General features: G+C 32.2%; 1 protein-coding gene across 1 annotated transcript in view; it reads left to right on the top strand.

The window, feature by feature from the left end:
* LOC139489841 (MAM and LDL-receptor class A domain-containing protein 1-like) overlaps positions 1 to 19,413 on the top strand; it is a 77,473-nt gene that overhangs the window by 41,381 nt on the left and 16,679 nt on the right. The window contains exons 21-38 of the mRNA XM_071276687.1: positions 2,808 to 2,934; positions 3,311 to 3,486; positions 5,621 to 5,702; positions 5,989 to 6,099; positions 8,511 to 8,605; positions 9,517 to 9,637; positions 10,731 to 10,903; positions 11,383 to 11,464; positions 11,677 to 11,799; positions 13,182 to 13,526; positions 13,933 to 14,036; positions 14,434 to 14,563; positions 15,214 to 15,389; positions 15,610 to 15,688; positions 16,559 to 16,669; positions 16,952 to 17,043; positions 18,505 to 18,625; positions 19,158 to 19,333. Of these exons, the coding sequence (XP_071132788.1) occupies positions 2,808 to 2,934; positions 3,311 to 3,486; positions 5,621 to 5,702; positions 5,989 to 6,099; positions 8,511 to 8,605; positions 9,517 to 9,637; positions 10,731 to 10,903; positions 11,383 to 11,464; positions 11,677 to 11,799; positions 13,182 to 13,526; positions 13,933 to 14,036; positions 14,434 to 14,563; positions 15,214 to 15,389; positions 15,610 to 15,688; positions 16,559 to 16,669; positions 16,952 to 17,043; positions 18,505 to 18,625; positions 19,158 to 19,333 (2,424 nt within the window). The remainder of the gene's footprint in view (positions 1 to 2,807; positions 2,935 to 3,310; positions 3,487 to 5,620; positions 5,703 to 5,988; positions 6,100 to 8,510; positions 8,606 to 9,516; positions 9,638 to 10,730; positions 10,904 to 11,382; positions 11,465 to 11,676; positions 11,800 to 13,181; positions 13,527 to 13,932; positions 14,037 to 14,433; positions 14,564 to 15,213; positions 15,390 to 15,609; positions 15,689 to 16,558; positions 16,670 to 16,951; positions 17,044 to 18,504; positions 18,626 to 19,157; positions 19,334 to 19,413) is intronic.

Genomic DNA, 19,413 nt, shown 5'->3' with positions numbered 1-19,413 from the left:
TGGTTCAGTGACCACTTGAAAAAAAAGTTCAAATTTTTTGTAATGTTGAATTCTCTCTTATTATAAGTAATAGGATAACTATATTTGATATGTGCGTACCTTGCAAGGTCCTCATGTCTGTCAGACAGTTTTCACTTGACCTCGACCTCATTTCATGGATCAGTGAACAAGGTTAAGTTTTGGTGGTCAAGTCCATATCTCAGATACTATAAGCAATAGGGCTAGTATATTTGGTGTATGGAAGGACTGTAAGGTGTACATGTCCAACTGGCAGGTGTCATCTGACCTTGACCTCATTTTCATGGTTCAGTGGTTATAGTTAAATTTTTGTGTTTTGGTCTGTTCTCATACTTTATGCAATAGGTCTACTATATTTGTTGTATGGAATGATTGTAAGGTGTACATGTCTAGCGGGCAGATGTCATGTGACCTTTACCTCATTTTCATGGTTCAGTGGTCAAAGTTAAGTTTTTGAGTTTTGGTCTTTTTATCTAATACTATATGCCATAGGTCAACTATATTTGGTGTATGGAAATATTTAATGATCTTTGTGTCAGTCGTGCAGGTTTTATTTGACGGTGACCTCATTTTCACGGTTCATTGCACAGTGTTAAGTTTTCTTTTTTTTTTTTTTTAACACTCTAATTGATTCTTTATTGCACATATTGCTGTTTAACAATTAAACTTGGTGTACAGCATTTCATCAAGTTTCCCTGTTAGATTACAACTGAATACCCAGGGGTAATATTCAGTAAAATTAACTAATAAATTACATTGTTTTAATTCACACATTAAACTATTATTATATTTGTTACAAATAGTCTTTTCTGCATCACTTAAAGTATTTTCAGATATATTCATATAAAAAATATCTACACAATAATTGTTTTACGGAATTTGATCATTCATCCGGAATGACTTTTTAGGTTCTTTTATTATTTAATCAAAAATAAATTGCGGTCAAGTGACCTCACACGACTTTTCTTATCCTCGTGTTTGGACAATATTTTTTGAAGTGTTTCGTGAATTTGGATTATTAATTTCGATGTGGTTTTAAAAGCTTGGAATAATATTGCGTAAAGGTAAGTTGGAGTGTAAATATATTTTTCACAGTTGCACTTTCAATCTTTATTAAATTTGTTATTGATTTGACCTAGATAAGTATCGTGTCGTGACCTTTAGTTTACCTGTCTAAGTTTGTAAACAATACCCACATATTTAGTGTACACGTGTCGAAGTACCTATATATTGACAAAGACACACACACACACACACACACCTACACACTAATATATCTGATTAACCCGCATTATCATTCATACATTATAGTAATATAGTAATAGTAATATAGATGTAATAATTACTGTACACACAAACTTCTGCGCTTACAGTCATTCTTGCTCATTGCCACATGATAAATTTTACAAACAAATTTCTTTCCATACCTTTCACACATACTCACACCTTAGGCATAGCACTTACAGATAATTACTTGCATAGTACATTTATAATAAAGGAAGAAAAAAAACACACATGCAATCACACATAATCTAGATCTATAACATCTGGTTTTTTTCTATACATGTAGCTTAAGTTAACTATAAAATGACTACATTTTTATACTTCAAAATATTCAACACCTTTGTAAATAAACTACTGATCTCTCTATTGGTCATACTATATAATTCTACAGTATTTTCTACCTCATATTCAAAAATTTTTAAGGTGTCTACTGCTTTGGTTTTTTTATTGGAAACATAATGTGATTTATAGACTGAAAAGAACATTAAGCTAAGCAAATGATTTAGCGCATAGTATACATTGTCATGAATTTTGTATCCTATAACCAAAGAATGAAGACTTATCACATGTTCGCCTATGAAGACTTTTTTAAGTAAAACTTTCATTGATTTCCAGAATGTTTTATGATATGAACATGTAATGAAAAAATGATTATAATTATCTATTTCATTGCAATATGAACACAAATTGTTTTGTGAAATTTTCCACTGAAAAAGCAACACCTCATTTGGCAAAATAAAGTGCATTAATTTCCATTGTTAAGTTTTCTTAAACTATAAGTAATAGGTCAACTATATATGTTGTATAGAAGCATTGATAGCTGTACATGTCTGCCTGGCATGGTTCATCTGACCTTGACCTCATTTTCAAGGTTCATTGGTCTTTGGTTAGTTATCTTGGTTAATGTTAAGTTTATGGTACAGTTGTTATAAAGCTTAGCTTTTTACTTAGGACTATCAACATAATATCAATGATTAGTATAGAAGGCGAGACATTTCAGCGTGTGCACTCTTGTTTAACTTTATCTACTAATTTATTTTCAATATTATCAAGTTTAGAACTACCTTCTATCCTACTGTTCCATCTATTTGGAATAGCACTTAAAATACCATAAAACTCTACAAAATTAGTATTGATATTATACTTTTTCTCAAATTCTTCATATGATAATAATGTATTATTATCTGACACCAAATCATTGATAAAAAATATATAATTTTCAATATATTTACCCTTCAAAATCATGTTGGATTTAGCCATATAGACTGGGCCAGAATATCGGTATTGTTTTCAACTTTCAACTTATTTTTCAATTTTGAAAAATTTACCAGGATATCATGCCTAAAGGGATTGAATTATTTTGCTAAACAAAGCAATCCTTCCTTACTTAAATGTAAAAATCAGAACTTGAACCAAAATGGGAAGTGCTGAAGTTTTAATCACTACAACCCTCCCAATATATGGTAGTTCTTTATAAGCCCAAGTATTTCATTGTCTTCTTACAGAAAGCCACACCATCAGCAGTTACTGGGCCATCATTTGCTGCGGAAGGATTATTCTTCAGTTATTTAGAGACATCATCAACAAACGAGGGACAAAAAGCCATTTATCAATCGAATGTTGATCTTCAAGGTATTTTTTTTCTTCAATCAAGTAAAAACAAATGTCTTATACATTAGATGTGCAGGATAAATGTACTAAATATTGATAATATCTGCTTACATACAAGTTATAGATGAAAGGTTGTTTCTGTCCATACTGTCGCTGTGGTGTTTATGTTTTCCTGTTTATCTCGGCATAAATTGTCAAATTTTTGCAAATAGATAAAATAATGTTTATAATGAACAAGAAATAACTTTCCTAACTTTGAGAAAATTCTTATTTATGAACAAAAAATCTTTTCAGCATTTCATTTTGATTTTATATATATACATGTACATATTTGGTATAAAAGAAGCACTTTAAAAATTATATATTGACATGCATTATTTCACAAATTATTATTTAGCAACTGACAGATGTATGATATTCAGCTATCATATGTTTGGATTGTCTGTGGCTAGTCTAGAAGTAAAAGTAATGGGAACAGAGATGGAAGAAACAGTTAAATGGATCAAATATTACTCACATGGAAACAGGTGGCATCAAGCAGGGTTAGATATTCCTTCCATGGCTGGTCTTGAGGTATGGAATATAAATCATCAAAACTGATTAAGTTATTAATATTTGATAGCAGTTAAGCAACAGAAATTAATAAAAAAAAAAGAGATTAGAGTATGGTCTTTATCAATAGACAGTGACATGCTGGAAATAACATGTTCACTCTTTTAGGCTTGTGTTTCCTATTATGATTTCCTTGATATTAAGGCTTACTGCTCACAAGGAAGCTAATATACCAAGAGTTCCAAGTGGTGAAGTTGAAATCTGCCTTTTTACAATTTTATGGATGCCATCATGAGTTGACAGCTATGTAATATCCATTAGATGATAGCAGATATGTTCCTAATGTTGTACCTACAATTCCATCCCTTATTAGACTTATGACTGGATTTGTACTAACATGAGCAACACAACGGGTGCCCATGTGGAGCAGGATCTGCTTACCCTTCTGGATCACCTGAGATCACCCCTAGTTTTTTGGATGGGTTCGTGTTGCTCACTCTTTAGTTTTCTGTGTTGTGTTTTCTGTACTATTGGTTGCCTGTTGGTCTTTTTCTTTTTTATACGCCCGTCAAAATTTTGACGGGACGTATTATGGTATACAAATGTCCGGTGTCCGTCCGTCTGTTCGTCTGTCTGTCCGGCGTAAACATGTCGCACCGTAACTTAAGAACGACTTATCCAAATTTCATGAAACTTAACATAGTTGTTTCTTATGATGGTCAAATGATCTGTATACTTTTTGGTGAAAATAAGATTTAAACTTTTTAAGTTACGGCACTTTGTAACTAAAACAGGGGTGTGTTTTTTTCACATGTCGCACCTTATCTCAAAAACGATTCTTGATTATGGCTTAAAACTTTAAACACTTTTTAGTTATATTAATCTTAATATCTGTATACTTTTTGGTGATGATTCAAAATTTTATTTTTGAGTTATTGAGTATTTTGTAAAAAAGGGGGAGGTTTTTTTTACATGTCGCACCATATCTCATAAACGATTTATGATTATTGCTTAAAACTTTACACATGTCTTTGTTATAATAATCTAAAGATCTGTATACTTTTTGGTGATGATTCAAAATTTCATTTTTGAGTTATTGAGTATTTTGTAAAAAAGGGGGAGGTTTTTTTTTACATGTTGTGCCGTATCTCAAAAACAATTAATGATTATTGCTTAAAACTTTACACACTTCTTTGTTTTATTAATCTAAAGATCTGCATACTTTTTGTTGATGATTCAAAACTTTATTTTGGAGTTATTGAGTATTTTGTTAAACAGGGGAGGGTTTTTTTACATGTCGCGCCGTATCTCAAAAATAATTTATGATTATTGCTTAAAACTTTACACAATTCTTTGTTATATTAATCTAAAGATCTGTTTACGTTTTGGTTTTGATTCAAAATTTTATTGTAGTGATATTTAGTTTTTTGTAAAATAAAAACAGGGTTGGGGGTTTCACATGTCCCGCCGTGTCTCAAAAACAATATATGGTTATTGCTTAAAACTTTCTCAGAAACTATTTATGGTTATTGCATTAAACTTCCACACAAGACGTCGGGCGTATCAATTATATTTTCACCAAATGTGTTTTTAGCCAAGTGAGTTTTTCTCATCACTTGACGTCTGTCGTCCGTCATCGTTGTTAACTTTTTACATTTTCAAACATGGCACGAATGTTTCTTATGAGGTGCTGACCAAGTGTTGTTACTTTGTAGCCGATTCATCATCAAAGATGGCCGCCAGCGGGGGACTTAGTTTAACATAGGACCCTATGGGAAATGCATACAAATGACTTCTTCTAGAGAACCACTGAATGGAATGAAACCAAACATGGCATGAATGTTCCTTATGAGGTGTTGACCAAGTGTTGTTACTTTGTGGCCGATCCATCATCCAAGATGGCCGCCAGCAGGGGACTTAATTTAACATAGGACCCTATTGGAAATGCATACAAATTTCATCTTTTAGAGAACCACTGAATTGAATGAAACCAAACATAGCATAAATGTTCCTTTCCTAATGAGGTGCTGGCCAAGTGTTGTTACTTTGTAGCCAAATTTTATCTTTTTTATTTCAAAAACCCAGGTAGAGTCAGGTGAGCCATACAGGCTCTTGAGAGCCTCTAGTTTATTTTTATTTATGTTTATTTAAATAGATATACATTGAAGCTTCTAGTGGTGGTAATTATATGGGAGACATTGCCATAGATGATGTACTGCTGAGGCCTGGACTTTGTTGTAAGTATTTAAGCTGGTCTAGTGCATGGTGTTACCACATTTAGAGGTGTACTGCATTGCCATAAAATAAAAAAATATTCCAAATTGACACAAATCTACCTTGCAGTCCAAATAATGTGTTTGAGAAGTCATATCCCCATGAGAACAGTTCCATTATCTTCTAGGATGTTACTAACTCAGTGTATCAGTCCTTTATTTTTAATGTCATGTGTAAACTTTTCTTGTTATTGTTTGCTCAATAATTATTTAAGAAGTTTACTAGTATTCTGTACTGCCATTATTTCAGTATGTGATTCCAGTCCATGTATGTTTGGTGGAACTTGTATCCCTGTTGACAACTCCACCTATCAGTGTTCATGTGCTGCTGGATTTAGTGGAGCAAATTGTCAAATTGTTGGTAAGATATTACTCATATGTTAATGCAATTGAAATGTTAATTATTTTAATTTGTTTGAAAACAATTTCCTTTGAAATTTATTTTTGTCAAGCCTTGGACTTCAGTTGGAAAAGGGAGATATAGTGATCCTACATTCCGTCATCGGCGGTGGCGGAGGCGGAGGCGGAGGCGCCAGCGTCCACAAATATTCACTCTGTGGTTAAAGTTTTTGAAATTTTAATAACTTTCTTAAACTATCCTGGATTTGTACCAAACTTGGATAGCAGCTTGTTTATGATCATAAGATAGTACCCAGAAGTAAATTTTGTAAAAATAAAATTCCTTTTTTTTTCTTCATATTTTACTTATAAATGGACTTAGTTTTTCTGCCGGGGAAACATTACATTCACTCTGTGGTTAAAGTTTTTGAAATTTTAATAACTTTCTTAAACTATCCTGGATTCGTAACAAACTTAGACGGAAGCTTGTTCATGATCATAAGATAGTGTCCAGAAGTAAATTTGGTAAAAATAAAATTCCTTTTTTTTCCATATTTTATTTATAAATGGACTTAGTTTTTCTGTTAGGAAACATTCCATCACTCTGTGGTTAAAGTTTTTAAAATTTTAATAAATTTTGTAAACTATCCTGGATTTGTACCAAACTTAGACAGAAACTTATTTATGATCAAAATCTAGTATCTAGAAAGAAATTTTGTTTAAATTTTTTACCTGTTTATCAGTATTTTACTTATAAACTGACTTAGCTTTTCTTTCAGTTAACATTACATACAGTCTGCAAACATTGAATACTTTCTGAATTTACAAGTACCTTATAATGATATATATGAGATGTTCCTATTTAAGATGTGGTCTGTTAAAAGACATGATAAATAATTCAGATCTATTTCTCTAAAAGCATTTTTTTGGTTTCTATGAAATGCAGAACTTACAAAAATACATTCTAAACAATGATAAATACAGGCCACTGTGTAACACTAATATATGAAATCTTCACTCTAAATTGTCAAAAAACTACAATTGAATATGTCATCTTAGTTTTAAAACATTTATTAGATTCATAAACTATCCTGGATTTTTACCAAACTTGGACAGAAGCCTTTATTAAACAATCAAAAGATAGTATCATGAGGAATATTTTTAATATTTTTTTCCTCGTTTTGTTGAGCCTTGAGGCCAAAAAAAAAAATAGGTGTGTTTCCGGTCGCCCGACCGACCCTAATTTTTTGGCGCCGACCCTAACTTTTTTTTCCCGGAAAAAAAAAAAAAAAAAAAAATCCGGATTTTTTTCGTTTTTTTCCGGAAACGGTTTTTGTTTAGTATAGCCTTTGAATGGCATCTTTTAAACGTTTGATTTCAAATAAAATTTCAATACAGTAAGCATTTGTGTGATACAGATTGAAGTCAAACAACGCCTCGCATGGCTTCTGCTATGGCCATCAGTCAAAGTGTGTTATCAATAACAATCGATGAGTGTCCACACAGGAACGAGAAAAAAAGTATAATAGCCCCATTTTCTAATTCTACCACCTTTATTGATATATTCAATCAGTATCATGACTTTGGATTAAAGAACAATGAATTTACTGTGACTGGAAAAACCATGAAATATCTCCCACATTGACAGTTGGGGAAGTTGTGCAGCTTTTTAATGTGAGGGACTTTAAATTCAAGTGTGTTGTTCACAAAATACACAAAAAACAACCGAAGCAGGCCAGTAAAAAAAAAAAAAAAAAATACCTACTTTTTTGGGGCATGCAACAGGAAACACACCTATTTTTTTTTTTGGCCTGATCAACAGCAAAAGTAGGCGAGACACTGGGTTCTGCGGAACTCTTACAAATTTTTTCAGATCAATGAACATTTTTTTGCACAGGATGTGTTGTGGATTCATTATTGTAACAAATTTTTCGTGGATTTTGTGGGTACAGGTTAACCACATATTTAAATGTTCAACGAATATGGTAAAATATGGTAAAACCATGAAATTAAATGTCCACAAAAATACAAGTTTTCATCAATGCACGAAAAATCAATGAATCTACAGTATGCCGTTGTATAAATACATGTATTTAAATAAAACAATAATTTCAAGAATATCACAACCATTGTTGTTCAGTTCTTAAATGTTATAGTTTTAAAAAGATGTGGACATTTTCTCATAATTAGCTTTTGCATAATTTTGACTTGGCAAAGATATCACCATTTACAAACTACAATAATGATGATTATAAAAATAAAACAGACCTAAAATAGTTGTATGGAAGAAAATGCACAAAATCATATTGATGATTAAGGTTGATAATGATTGAAGATTGGAGAAGAAATGTCTTGCCATTATCATTTTAACTGCTATATATGAATGTACCTTTGTCCATAACTTTTCCTTATAAGTTTATCTATTATTTGTAGATACTGCAGCTTTGATATGTTCATTTGAGAATACATTTTGTTCTTTCCTGGAGCAAGACCAGAACAATGATACTATAGACTGGAAATTAAACGATGTAAGTTTCTTTTTAGTTTCAACTAGTTGTATGTAATTTTCAGTTTCACTTGTTCAATTTGCATGTATATCAATTTTCACCTGATCAATTTCAATATATTTATTCACCTGATCATATTTTATGTTCAGCTTCACTTGGACAATTTATATATATATGATGTTCAGCATTTTCATAAGACCTTTGGGATAATTTTTGGCTTTATAATGTTTGAAAAAGCTAATGGAAAAGGAGATTGTTTTATTATGAATATATGCTCTTAGATACAATGAGTTGAATAATACCTCCTGTATATAATTAAAGGGACTAGATACAATGAGTTGAATAATACCTCCTGTATATAATTAAAGGGACTAGATACAATGAGTTGAATAATACCTCCTGTATATAATTAAAGGGACTAGATAAAATGAGTTGAATAATACCTCCTGTATATAATTAAAGGGACTAGATACAATGAGTTGAATAATACCTCCTGTATATGATTAAAGGGACTAGATACAATGAGTTGAATAATACCTCCTGTATATAATTAAAGGGACTAGATACAATGAGATAAATAATACCTCCTGTATATAATTAAAGGGACTAGATACAATGAGTTAAATAATACCTCCTGTATATAATTAAAGGGACTAGATACAATGAGTTAAATAATACCTCCTGTATATAATTAAAGGGACTAGATACAATGAGTTAAATAATACCTCCTGTATATAATTAAAGGGACTAGATACAATGAGTTGAATAATACCTCCTGTATATATTTAAAGGGACTAGATACAATGAGTTGAATAATACCTCCTGTATATAATTAAAGGGACTAGATACAATGAGTTAAATAATACCTCCTGTATATAATTAAAGGGACTAGATACAATGAGTTGAATAATACCTCCTTTATATAATTTAAGGGACACACATCAATGTCAGGAACAGGACCTTCTAGTGCTGCAGCAGGGACATACTATCTGTACATTGAGGGGAAGGGTAACACAGACTCTACTGCCAGACTGTACTCACTACAACTATCAGGTATTACATCAGCAAACAATTAAAATATACACAATTGATTGGTTTAAATTTATGAAGAAAGAGCTTAACTGAACCGTTTAAAATTAAAAAGAGCTATCAAACTGTTGGATACTGGTTTTAATTAGTCAATAGAAGTAGGCATTTCTTTCCGGGCGGGCGGTAATCAAATGTTGTCCGTGCGTTAACTAATGAACTGTTCAACCAAAGCTTTTAAAATTTTAATATGTTGTTACTGACAACTAAATGAAGGTCAAGTTCAATAATGGCGATTTTGACTTTTACCATTCAGGAGTTATGGTTCTTGAAAGATTGAAAAATGGTTTTTCCAGTCGTGTCCGTGCATTTACGCATGAACTGTTCTACCAAAGCTTCCCAAATTTTAATATGTTGTTACTGATGACAAAATGGAGGTCAAGTTCAATAATGACGATTTTGACTTTTACCGTTCAGGAGTTATGGTTCTTGAAAGATTAAAAAATGGAGTTTTCAGTCGTGTGCGTGTATTTACACATGAACTGTTCTACCAAAGCTTCCCAAATTTTAAGATGTTGTTACTGATGACAAAATGGAAGTCAAGTGTAATAATGACGATTTTGACTTTTACCGTTCAGGAGTTATGGTTCTTGAAAGATTGAAAAATGGTGTTTCCAGATGGTCCGTGCATTTTCTCATGAACCATTCAACCAAAGCTTTTGAAATTTTTATATATTGTTACTGATGACAAAATAGAGGTCAAGTTCAATAATGACAATTTTGACTTTTACCGTTCAGGAGTTATGGTTCTTGAAAGATTGTAAAATGGCGTTTCCATTCACTTTATTGCATTTACTCATGAACCATTCAATCTAAGCTTTTCAAATTTTAATATGTTGATACTGATGACAAAATGGAGGTCAAATTTGATATTGACAATTTTCACTTCCACCATTCATCAGTAATGGTTCTTGTGATATTGCCAGGACACAAATAAATGTTAATAAATCCGGTTTGCTGTCGTTGTGACAGCCTCTTGTTATTCAATAACCTTGAAACTTCATATTTCCTATAAATCCTAATGAATAACCTTTATCATTTTATCAATTTATGATTGTAGAAACTGAGCACTGCATGAAATTCTCCTACTATATGTATGGTTTAAATACTGGTTCCCTGAATGTGATAACAGAGGATGAAGTAGGGGAGACAACTCAGTGGACAAGATCTGGAGATCAAGGTCAAAGTTGGCATCAAGTTGAAATTGATTTGAACTTTACTTCAACATCTAGGGTAAAGTTTATATAAGCAATATCTTACATTTTGATCTTACATTCTCTTCACTTGGCATCTGTCGTCGTTTGTCATTGTCATTGTTAACTTTTAACATTTTGAACTTCTAGAGAACCACTGAATGGAATAGAACCAAACATGGCATGAATGTTCCTTATAAGGTGCTAACCAAGTGTTGTTACTTTGAAGCTGATCCATCATTCAAGATGGTTGCCAGCAGGGGACTTAGTTTAACATAGGACCCTGTGGGAAATACATACAAATGTCTTCTTTTAGAGAACCACTGAATGGAATGGACTCCATGATAAATGTCAGATTTTGGATATTGAAATTAGCCTGAAAATAGTAGACAAATCTTTAATTAAATCAAAAAAAAATCTAGTCATGTTTCATTGTTTTTTTTATAAACACAAAATAGTTATAGTCAAAGTATCTTTAAAAAAACACAAAAGATAGTTAGTTTTCTGATTTTTTTACAGATAATAATAGAAGGAATTGTGGGAAGTGGCGACAAGTCTGACATTGCTGTAGATTTCATTTCAGTATCACCTTTGACTTGTGGTAAGTATTATGGTCAAGTTTATTTTACAAACATTATTGTGTTTATATGTATCACAACTTTGATATTTCTTGGACTTTTTTCATTAATAGTGTGTTGTATGTTCGTTGTAAATTACTAGGGCCTAGCACTATGAATGTTTCCCACTAAATAAAAAAGTTCAAATTTTTTCTCCATTACATATTAGTTCAAAATAATTTTTCATATATTTTAGATCAGAATTCATCTTTTTGTTCTCCAAATCCATGTCAGAACTCTGGATTATGTACCGAAACAGCCCTGTCTTTCACTTGTAGTTGTAAACAAGAGTTTACTGGAAATATTTGTGAATTGGATGGTGAGTAATTTATAGTAACTTGATATTAACATTTATCTGGAGTGAAAAGTGTGAAATGGTTGAACATGATAAAAAAGTCAAAAGAAGCAGGCATAATTATTTGAAGTTTTGAACTGTCAGTAAATAATCTTAATAGGCCCTGCATAACGTATGTACAGCATTCCAAAACGTATTGTGTCTTAATAATCTATTTATATAAAGTAATTCCATTAAATTATTTTTAATATTACTTTAATAAATTAATTTAAATTTTAATATTTAATTCATCTTAATGGATGTTTCCAATAGCTACAGTCCTATTGCACCATTTCCTAGCTTTAACCCTTTCAACGCTACACAAAAAAATAGAAAAATGGCTGCTGCTGCTGCATTTTTTTTTAGTACATTCATTAGAACAGTATTTTCCTTTTCAGACTGCTGTATCTTTTTTATTATATGAGATACAGAGAAAGTTATTGCATGAAAAATGCTCAGGAGAGCATGAAATGTAATGTTCGGCAATTATTTTACTGAAATTTTTATCAGGTAACCTGCGTTTTCAGGTAATTAACAGGTAAAAGGTGTAATTTATTACATTTGTGTTGAATTTTGAATAAAAACTACTTTTAGTCTTCATTTATTTTGTTGTTTTATCTGCCATATTGTAAAGAAGACACCAGTTGCCCGATTCCGTAGCGTATTGTACCATACATAACGTTTTATGTAATCGTGGCACAAATAAATAGCTCCGTCCTAAAAAAATTCAGTCAACCTCCGTTTTCCCCCCTTTTTCTACGTCTCGTAATGATCGATCAAATCATATTTCCCACACGAATTTTATGTAATAAACACATTGAGATAACAAGAAACCTTTTAACTAATCCTCGTTGTAAGTTTCGCCAAGGAAATGCTGAAATTTTTCCATATTTACAGCTTCGTTTCCGATTTCCGCCATTTGCATTTGTCAAAATATTTGTTTTTATTTTCCTTCTACTGCATGATTTTACTATAAAAATTGTCGGGATTTCAAGCGCAAATGAGACCTTGCATATCCTAGATTCAAACGAGGAAAAATTAGAGAGAACCCGAATGAAAACCGAATGGTTTAAGAGTCCTTATGAAAAATCCTTTTTCATCGCGGCATATGCCGCGAATAGCAGTGGCGAACGGCGTACGTCATCGCGGCATATGCCGTGTATAGCGTTGAAAGGGTTAAGATTTTGCATTAAATCAGTGTTTTTTTTCCCTCAATAACATCATGAAGATAGTCATGAAGATAGTTAAAATTTATGCTTTTCATTCTTAATGTTCTTGTACTTCAGGGTCATGGTATATTTATTTTTTTGAAAGAGGACTTTTATATTAATAAGACTATTTTTCACTATTTAGTCACTATTTTTCAGTGGTGGATGGTAACTGGGGATCCTGGACAGATGGCTTATGTTCTGTAACATGTGGTGATGGACAAATAACCAGGACACGTACATGTGATAATCCAGTACCAGCCAATGGTGGAGCTTCTTGCATAGGATTAGCCAATGAAATTCAAGTTTGCAATGAAGGAGCATGTCCTCCAGTCAATGGTAACTGGGGATCTTGGTCTGATTTTACTTCCTGTTCAGTGAGTTGTGGCGGAGGAACACAGGCCAGGATAAGGTCATGTGATGATCCTGTTCCAGAGTCGGGAGGAATATATTGTATGGGATCATCTACAGAATCAGAATCGTGTAATGATGAAAAATGTCCAGGTTAGATCACGTTTGATTTTGTTTTGAAAAACCTGTATCATTAGATGAAGCCAATTATATTTAATTTCTATTTATAGTTTAAAGAAAAAATAATAAAACAACATGTCGCCAGTAAACTTAATTTAGGACCATCAAATCACCTATTAGAAACCATTACAGAATAATAAATTTTTATAAAATACTCTTATTTGCAAATAGTACCAACCTGCCCAAGATAAACTGTTCATTTGGAACATACAAACTTAGCTTATATGACTGACGTGACTTTATAGAAAAAAAGAATTATTGGTGATCAGAAACATTTCCATAAAAAGTCCATTACCAATTACCTTATTCTAAGTACTAATTGTTTGTTTAGATAATGCATGAATCCTGATGAGTCTAAAAGTGAGTCATTATTTTCCAGATGATGAAACATTTAGTTGCACATTTGAGGCTAGTGATAGTTCCTGTTTTCTGACTGATGAGAAAAACCCATCCAGAGATATATTTGATTGGACCACAAACTCTGTAAGTTACTTTTTTGTACCAAAAAAATTTTTTTTTGCTTTCTAAAAATATCAGACATATATAACACTACCAGCAAGCACTGCATTTTATTCTATAAATATACCATGAGGCTTGTTAAGGCTATTGGTGGGGATAAGAAAAGAATATTTTTTTAACATGGCTTTTTTTGTCATTTATGGTAGATTGTTCATTTCATGTCAGCAAAATAAATCTTGACACCAGAAAGTATATTTGTTGTAATGGATTTTCAAAAGGCCCTGAGCATCACTGAAGAGACATTAATAGTTGAAATGCACATCTAATGCAGTAAAATTAGTACTTTTTATTTGATAATGAAAATGAAGGTATAACATTATCATATTTTACTTAAACATCTATTGTCTTAATACATTTATAGGGTCCCACTAAAATAAAGAAGACTGGGCCCTCATTTGCAGCCAGTGGAACATTCTACAAATATATAGAAACTTTGAAACCTAGGAAAAAAGGACAGAATGCAAGGCTTGTCAATTCACAGAGTCTCAAAGGTATTTCTTTAATGAATGGCTAGTGCAGATAAAGTATACTGTGGATTCATTTATTTTCGTGGGCACCAATTTTGTGGATGAAGGACAACTTGCAGATTTGTGAACATTTAATTTCGTGAAGTCTCTATACAAGCCTTTAGAACATTTGTCATCTGTTGGTTCACCTATACCCACGAAATCCATGAAAATTGGTATCCAACGAAAATAATAATGAATACACAGTTTATAATATTCATATTGTCCTTGCTATTTTTTTCTATAGATTTAATTCTTCCATGTTGTTAGTATAGGTTGGCTTAGTTCTTAACGCATTCATTTTATAAGCATTCATAATAGAAAAACAAAGGGAATGAGGTATCCATTCGTGACATAAAATCAGTACCTGCATAGCAAACATTGCACAAAAGCAAAAGAACAGCGCTTTTATTGCTGTTCTTCATCTGGAATTCACAGTGAGGCCTTTGACATGGAGCATAAAAACTCTCATCTCACTTCAAGTTTAAGAAAATCCCTAACACTGGTTTGAGCGGCATTCTTTGAAAAATATTTCTGATAGATAATCATGGTCTATTGACTGTAAGATGTAACAAGCTTAGTTTTACTTCAAGTATTTTTTGTTCCCCATTTCATCTTAGTTAATTTATTTTCAGCTTTAAGTAGATGTCTCAGCTTTTCGTACAACATGAATGGTCCCCAGATAGGATCTCTGAATGTACTTCATATAGATTCTAGTGAACAGGAAACAAATTTATGGAGTAGAAATGGAAACAAGGGAAATGTGTGGAGGCAAGGAAGTGTTAATGTTAACACTTCACCAGATATGCAGGTAATTTAGTCAAATCCATTGAAAAATATTATTTTACCCAGCATCCTCAGTCATTGATTATTGACTTTGAGTGTTTTCAAAAATATTAAAGAATTGCTTTTAACAGTTGCCTTATACTTTCAAAATTACATACAGGTGGGACATATCTTTGTGTCAACAATTTATTTTGGACTCTTTAACTTTTAAACTACATTATGTCATTGTTTTGTTCTGTTTACAGCTGGCAATAGAAGGTGTAGTAGGGGGGAAAAAAGGACACATTGCTGTGGACAATATTTTACTGAAACCAGAGGAATGTCGTATGTATTTCTATTACTTCAGGTTTAAATGACAACCATATGTTATCTTCAGTTAATTAGTTGTAAACATATGTTACCGGCACTTTACCTAGTCCAACAAGCCAAATGAGCAATTGCAATTTACTTGTTAATTTTCTTTATAGGTGAACCTTCTTGGTTGTTTCATTGAAACATTCTCACCATGAGAGGAGGAGGTTGTGTGGTCAATCCCTGGTCAATTCATGGCCAATTCATGCTAATGACTTTAACATTTTTATGTGCTGCTTTTGTGTTAGGTATGCAGCATTCAGTAGTAACACCAATAACTTGTTGGCTCGGAGTCAGAATAATCTGTTTTTATAGGGTGAAATGTCTTCCTTTTAAAGTACCTTGTGGACCAGACTCTGCATATCAATCTAGTAAAGAGCAGGATTTATTTTCATAATACTTTAACATGTCCTTCTTACTTATCATTAATATTATTATATATTATTTTGCCCATCCATCCATCCATCCATCAAAGATTCTATATACTGACACTAAAATAAAATTGAGAATAGAAACACGAAACAGCCTGACCAAAGAGCATAAAACAGCTGAAGGCAACTAATGGGTTTTCAACACAGCAAGAAAATCCTGCACCTGAAGGCTTGCTTCAGCTGGCCCCTTATTAACAAAAATTATTGGTTTATATTTTATTGACAATGTTTTGATTTTTATAAACAAAATCGTGTAATGATACAAAATAATAAATAGAATGGCATTGCTTCTTTGAAAAATTTAGGACATGCTTGAGACTAGAAAAATAAGGATTTGAAATATATGACGGTTTAAATTTTAGAACATAATACTAACCTGTGTCAACTTGTATATGACATACTTCTGTTTTAGCACCCTGTGATGTTGAACCCTGTCAGAATGGAGGGGTTTGTTCTGTGACAGGTGATTCTTACACATGTGCCTGTCCTGCAGGATTTGGTGGTCCCAACTGTCAGTATATAGGTATGTATATCTACATATTTATAATTGATGATTCTTGACAAAATGACTTTCCTTTAGTATTTTAGTGATACTGACTTTCAGTGTACAGGTGTGTATCTACACATAGCTATGTGACTAAGTTATTCTTAACTGTATGACTATCCTTTAAGCAAGGAATTATTTGAATTTGTAATGATTTTAATTTCTTGAAAATTGGTAAGAAATGTATGATGAAAACTAATACAATATAGGTGGGTTCCTGTTATTGTAATTGATGTAAGAAGACTTTTCATTTTGTTTTAGATGCTGAAGGATATTGTTCCTTTCAGATGTCTGATCCAGATTGTTTCCTAATACAAGATGTTACAGATAATTTTGATTGGTCAAGAGATCGTGTAAGTAAACTTGTTTACTGAATGCCATCATGTTAATAAAATATTTGTTATTGGTCAATATCAAACCCTCTAGTCTGTATAGAAATTGATACCTCTTAATAATAAAGCAGAAACAACAATATATTAAAAACTCCTAAAAAAAACTCCATTTCTTTTATTTCAAAATATTCACTGACTTGTTGTTGGTTTTTCTTAAACTCTGCTTGCATTTATGAAAACTTGAAATTTTTACCAACAAAGAACTTTTAAAAAAATTTAGAGATGCATAAATATACAATTTTGAATTTCCTGGTATTCAAATATGTTTACTTAGTTTTTGTCGAGCCTGCAACTTTTGTTGCAGAAAGCTCGACATAAGGATAGTGATCCGGCGGCGGCGGTGTTAGCTTACTTCTTAAAAGCTTTATATTTTAGAAGGTGGAAGACCTGGATGCTTCATACTTTGTATATAGATGCCTCATGTTACGAAGTTTCCGTCAGTCACATGTCCAATGTCCTTGACCTCATTTTCATGGTTCAGTGACCACTTGAAAAAAAAGTTCTAATTTTTTGTAATGTTGAATTCTCTCTTATAATAAGTAATTGGATAACTATATTTGATATGTGCGTACCTTGCAAGGTCCTCATGTCTGTCAGTCAGTTTTCACTTGACCTCGACCTCATTTCATGGATCAGTGAACAAGGTTAAGTTTTGGTGGTCAAGTCCATATCTCAGATACTATAAGCAATAGGGCTTATATATTCGGTGTATGGAAGGACTGTAAGGTGTACATGTCCAACTGGCATGTGTCATCTGACCTTGACCTCATTTTCATGGTTCAGTGGTTATAGTTAAATTTTTGTGTTTTGGTCTGTTTTTTTTCATACTATATGCAATAGGTCTACTATATTTGTTATATGGAATGATTGTAAGGTGTACATGTCTAGCGGGCAGATGTCATGTGTCCTTGACCTCATTTTCATGGTTCAGTGGTTATAGTTAAATTTTTGTGTTTTGGTCTGGCTTTTTTTCATACTATATGCAATAGGTCTACTATATTTGTTGTATGGAATGATTGTAAGGTGTATGTGTCTAGCGGGCAGATGTCATGTGACCTTGACCTCATTTTCATGGTTCAGTGGTCAAAGTTAAGTTTTTGAGTTTTGGTCTTTTTTTCTTAAACTATAAGTAATAGGTCAACTATATATGTTGTAAAGAAGCATTGTTAGCTGTACATGTCTGCTTGGCATGGTTCATCTGACCTTGACCTCATTTTCATGGTTCATTGGTCTTTGTTTAGTTATCTTGGTTAATGTTAAGTTTATGAGACAGTTGTTATAAAGCTTTATACTTAGGACTATCTACATAATATCAATGATTAGTATAGAAGGCGAGACATTTCAGCGTGTGCACTCTTGTTTAAATTAAAGCTAACAAAGTTCATCTGCCCTTGATTTATTTGGTGTATCTTTACATTTCAGAGTACCAGAACTAAGAATACAGGTCCACTCTCCTTCTTAGCAGGGAAATATTACTTTATTGAGGCCAGTAGTAAGCCTATTGGTTCTAAAGTTAGATTGATCAGTAATGTACAATACTCAAGTAAGTCGTCTATCACTTAAACCATGGAACTGGGTTGTTAAAAATTGTAGAATTATCACTCATTATGTTTGATAAATCCTTATGCTCATAAATAAATAAATTTGCAATATGTGAATTATTTTCATATTTGTCGATCTGTAATCTATTTTTCTACTTTTGACAATTCCTCCTTTATATGCTCCCCTTACAATGGTAATTAAGTAGCAATATGTTTTCCAATCTTGCATCTCTCCATCTGTCCCATTTTAGGTAAAAATGTTTATTGAAGGTTTACTTTGAAGTTGCAGTCTCTTATCAATTTGTAACTTTGCTCACTTGTTCATTATTACGTCAACATTTAAGGTATATACCCAATTAGAATTTTGACTCAGATTTTGTGGTACACTGAACATTATATTAAGATAGTCTGAGCTGGTATGATGGCCATGTGGCCTTTAGACATTTTCTATTTACCAATAGTAAACTTCACAGATATGAAAATGCATTTATATTAATTTTTATATTGTACATCTTGTATATACTTTTTTTTCAGACAAAGCAAGATGTTTAACTTTCAACTATAATATGTATGGAGACCAGACTGGGGAATTAAAAATCTCAACATTGGATTCTGATAATACAGAAACAAAACTATGGTCAGTGTCTGGTAACCAAGGAAACCAGTGGACAGGTCAGATGGTCAGTGTGCAGACAAAACCTACCTCTAAGGTATGTACATGTTTACAGAATCAAAGAGAGGCCAGTGGTGTCGAAATATTCCTATGCTGTCTGGTTTTAAAGAATATCAA

This window comes from Mytilus edulis, chromosome 9 (assembly GCF_963676685.1).
Source record: "Mytilus edulis chromosome 9, xbMytEdul2.2, whole genome shotgun sequence".
Classification (NCBI taxonomy): Eukaryota; Metazoa; Mollusca; class Bivalvia; order Mytilida; family Mytilidae; genus Mytilus; species Mytilus edulis.
This window is presented reverse-complemented; position numbering and strand designations above follow the sequence as displayed.